This window comes from Calliphora vicina, chromosome 2 (genome assembly GCF_958450345.1).
Source record: "Calliphora vicina chromosome 2, idCalVici1.1, whole genome shotgun sequence".
Classification (NCBI taxonomy): Eukaryota; Metazoa; Arthropoda; class Insecta; order Diptera; family Calliphoridae; genus Calliphora; species Calliphora vicina.
Genome location: NC_088781.1, coordinates 131,768,193 through 131,772,232, shown reverse-complemented (window position 1 = coordinate 131,772,232; position 4,040 = coordinate 131,768,193). Strand labels below are relative to the sequence as shown.

At 31.8% G+C, this 4,040-nt stretch overlaps 1 protein-coding gene across 1 annotated transcript; it reads right to left on the bottom strand.

Annotated features, from left to right (window-relative positions):
- Positions 1-1,511: 1,511 nt before the first annotated feature.
- Positions 1,512-2,469, bottom strand: LOC135952227 (uncharacterized). Its single transcript, XM_065502076.1, has 2 exons — positions 2,340-2,469; positions 1,512-2,275 (listed from the first exon to the last, which is right to left on the bottom strand). Exons 1-2 carry the CDS (start codon positions 2,388-2,390, stop codon positions 1,604-1,606), a joined length of 723 nt encoding a protein of 240 aa, XP_065358148.1. The 5' UTR covers positions 2,391-2,469; the 3' UTR covers positions 1,512-1,603.
- Positions 2,470-4,040: the final 1,571 nt, after the last annotated feature.

The window sequence follows — 4,040 nt, the reverse complement described above, 5'->3', positions numbered from 1 at the left end:
CTTATACAGACTCTTTTCTATAGAAAAGTGTCTTATACAAACTCTTTTCTATAGAAAAGTGTCTTATACAGACTCTTTTCTATAGAAAAGTGTCTTATACAGACTCTTTTCTATAGAAATGTGTCTTATACAGACTCTTTTCTATGGAAAAGTGTCCTGTACGGACTCTTTTCTATGAAAAAGTGTCTTATACAGACTCTTTTCTATAGAAAAGTGTCTTATACAGACTCTTTTCTATAGAAAAGTGTCTTATACAGACTCTTTTCTATAGAAAAGTGTTTTATACAGACTCTTTTCTATAGAAAGGTGGCTTATACAGACTCTTTTCTATAGAAAGGTGGCTTATACAGACTCTTTTCTATAGAAAGGTGGCTTATACAGACTCTTTTCTATAGAAAGGTGGCTTATACAGACTCTTTTCTATAGAAAGGTGGCTTATACAGACTCTTTTCTATAGAAAGGTGTCTTATACAGACTCTATTCTTTAGAAAAGTGTCTTATACAGACTCTTTTCTTTAGAAAAGTGTCTTATACAGACTCTTTTCTATAGAACAGTTTCTTATACAGACTCTTTTCTATAGAACAGTTTCTTATACAGACACTTTTCTATAGAAAAGTTTCTTATACAGGCTCTTTTCTATAGAAAAGTGTCTTATACAGACACTTTTCTATAGAAAAGTTTCTTATACAGGCTCTTTTCTATAGAAAAGTGTCTTATACAGACTCTTTTCTATAGAAAAGTTTCTTATACAGACTCTTTTCTATAGAAAGGTGGCTTATACAGACTCTTTTCTATAGAAAGGTGGCTTATACAGACTCTTTTCTATAGAAAGGTGGCTTATACAGACTCTTTTCTATAGAAAGGTGGCTTATACAGACTCTTTTCTATAGAAAAGTGTCTTATACAGACTCTTTTCTATAGAAATGTGTCTTCTACAGACTCTTTTCTATAGAAATGTGTTTTATACAGACTTATTTCTATAGAAATGTGTTTTATACAGACTTATTTCTATAGAAATGTATCTTATACAGATTCATTTCTATAGAAATGTGACTTATACAGACTAATTTCTATAGAAATGTGACTTATACAGACTAATTTCTATAGAAATGGATCTTATACAGACTAATTTCTATAGAAATGTGTCTTATACAGACTCTTTTCTATAGGAATGTGTCTTATACACACTATTTTTTATAGAAGTGTGTCTTATACTGACTTGTTTCTATAGAAATGTGTCTTATACGGACTCATTTCTATAGAAATGTGTCTTATACAGACTAATTTCTATAGAAATGTGTCTTATACAGACTAATTTCTATAGAAATGTGTCTTATACAGACTAATTTCTATAGAAATGTGTCTTATACAGACCAATTTCTATAGAAATGTGTCTTATACAGACTTATTTCTATAGAAATTTGTCTTATACTGACTTATTTCTATAGAAATGTGTATTATACGGACTTTTGTATAGAAATAGTTCAACTGCGAAATTAAACATATTCACTTTCTGATTTGTTTTAAAAAATATTTTTCTCTTATTTTAAATAAAACACTTTTCATTACAATTAATTTATAAAATTCTTTATAATTTCCACTTTATTCTTGATATTTAGCTAGGACAGCAAGTGCATAAAACTTCTGCTGCTTATCGGTTACAGTTATGAATTTCTCAAACCAATCAACTATCGGTTTTTGGTACTCAGTTTTATTATTTTCAAACATTTGAATAATCTTCTTAAAAAAATCATCCATATAGTCAGTCATCTCCTTGACCATATCTCTACAATTGTATTTGTTTAAAAGTTCCATGATATATAAGCATTCCGGTGTTAATTTACTCTTGGGAATTTGATAGTAGTAATAAGTAAGATTAGCAAAGATTTCAATGGCATCAAATATTTCTTTAATATTTGTTGTTGAAGGATCGTACTTATCCAGGAATATCTGAAGACCCTTTTTAAATTCCATCAATTCCGCTTTAGTGTTGGCCTTTAAAGTTTCGTCTTTAAGCAGAGATTCACTGGCCTTGGCAAACTTGGCGGAATATTCTCTAAGTTTATTGACGAAACTTTCTATCTCCGAAAAGAGGGGTTTCTCCGAGTCATTTGCTTTTAGTTTTGTTTGAAAAGTTTCGTCTTTAAACATTTGTTCATTGGCTTTTGTGGCATTGGCGGCAAAATCTTTCAGTGTGTTGACCAAAGTGTCCATGTTAAGCAAGGGCAGTTTGTCCTCGTCTGAGTTATCCTGAGTAGGTTTGCAGAGGATGTTCTATTAAATAAAACAAATTGTAAATTTTTATTTGGTTTAATTTGTTTTGTTGAATAATTCTCACTTGTGCTAAGAATAAAACAACAAATAGTTTGTAGATTTTATATGACGCCATTATTGAGTTGTTTGTTAAACGTTTGCTGCAGTTACACTGAATGCAATTTTGCAGTTTATTTGATTTAAATACTTTTGTGATTTCTGAAATTTGTGTATTATAATCATATATATATAGGTATTTAGATTGAAAGGTTATCAATGTTTTTATAGATGTGTTATTTGTATTTAGAAATTATTAATGATGTAGAGTCATGAGTGGTAAGGGTATTTAATTATGGATTTTCTGTGTACCTGGAAAAAACCAAGGTTTTTTGTGGAAAATCTTAGTGAAACATTGTAATCATAATGTAAATTTATTGTAATCATTATACGAACTACAGCTTGAACTGCGCCAGAACTTGAACCAGAACTAAAACTGAACTAGAATTAGAACTGAACTAGAACTGAACTCAACTAGAACTGAACTAGAACTGAACTAGAACTGAACTAGAACTGAACTAGAACTGAACTAGAACTGAACTAGAACTGAACTAGAACTGAACTAGAACTGAACTAGAACTGAACTAGAACTGAACTAGAACTGAACTAGAACTGAACTAGAACTGAACTAGAACTGAACTAGAACTGAACTAGAACTGAACTAGAACTGAACTAGAACTGAACTAGAACTGAACTAGAACTGAACTAGAACTGAACTAGAACTGAACTAGAACTGAACTAGAACTGAACTAGAACTGAACTAGAACTGAACTAGAACTGAACTAGAACTGAACTAGAACTGAACTAGAACTGAACTAGAACTGAACTAGAACTGAACTAGAACTGAACTAGAACTGAACTAGAACTGAACTAGAACTGAACTAGAACTGAACTAGAACTGAACTAGAACTGAACTAGAACTGAACTAGAACTGAACTAGAACTGAACTAGAACTGAACTAGAACTGAACTAGAACTGAACTAGAACTGAACTAGAACTGAACTAGAACTGAACTAGAACTGAACTAGAACTGAACTAGAACTGAACTAGAACTGAACTAGAACTGAACTAGAACTGAACTAGAACTGAACTAGAACTGAACTAGAACTGAACTAGAACTGAACTAGAACTGAACTAGAACTGAACTAGAACTGAACTAGAACTGAACTAGAACTGAACTAGAACTGAACTAGAACTGAACTAGAACTGAACTAGAACTGAACTAGAACTGAACTAGAACTGAACTAGAACTGAACTAGAACTGAACTAGAACTGAACTAGAACTGAACTAGAACTGAACTAGAACTGAACTAGAACTGAACTAGAACTGAACTAGAACTGAACTAGAACTGAACTAGAACTGAACTAGAACTGAACTAGAACTGAACTAGAACTGAACTAGAACTGAACTAGAACTGAACTAGAACTAGAACTGAACTAGAACTGAACTAGAACTGAACTAGAACTGAACTAGAACTGAACTAGAACTGAACTAGAACTGAACTAGAACTGAACTAGAACTGAACTAGAACTGAACTAGAACTGAACTAGAACTGAACTAGAACTGAACTAGAACTGAACTAGAACTGAACTAGAACTGAACTAGAACTGAACTAGAACTGAACTAGAACTGAACTAGAACTGAACTAGAACTGAACTAGAACTGAACTAGAACTGAACTAGAACTGAACTAGAACTGAACTAGAACTGAACTAGAACTGAACTAGAA

Bases quoted from the DNA above. Each gene is read 5' to 3' on its own strand.
- LOC135952227 (XM_065502076.1), bottom strand. From the start codon at position 2,390: ATGGCGTCATATAAAATCTACAAACTATTTGTTGTTTTATTCTTAGCA. The intron at 2,276-2,339 runs GTGAGAATTATT...TTTATTTAATAG, and splicing joins TTGTTTTATTCTTAGCACAA to AACATCCTCTGCAAACCTAC.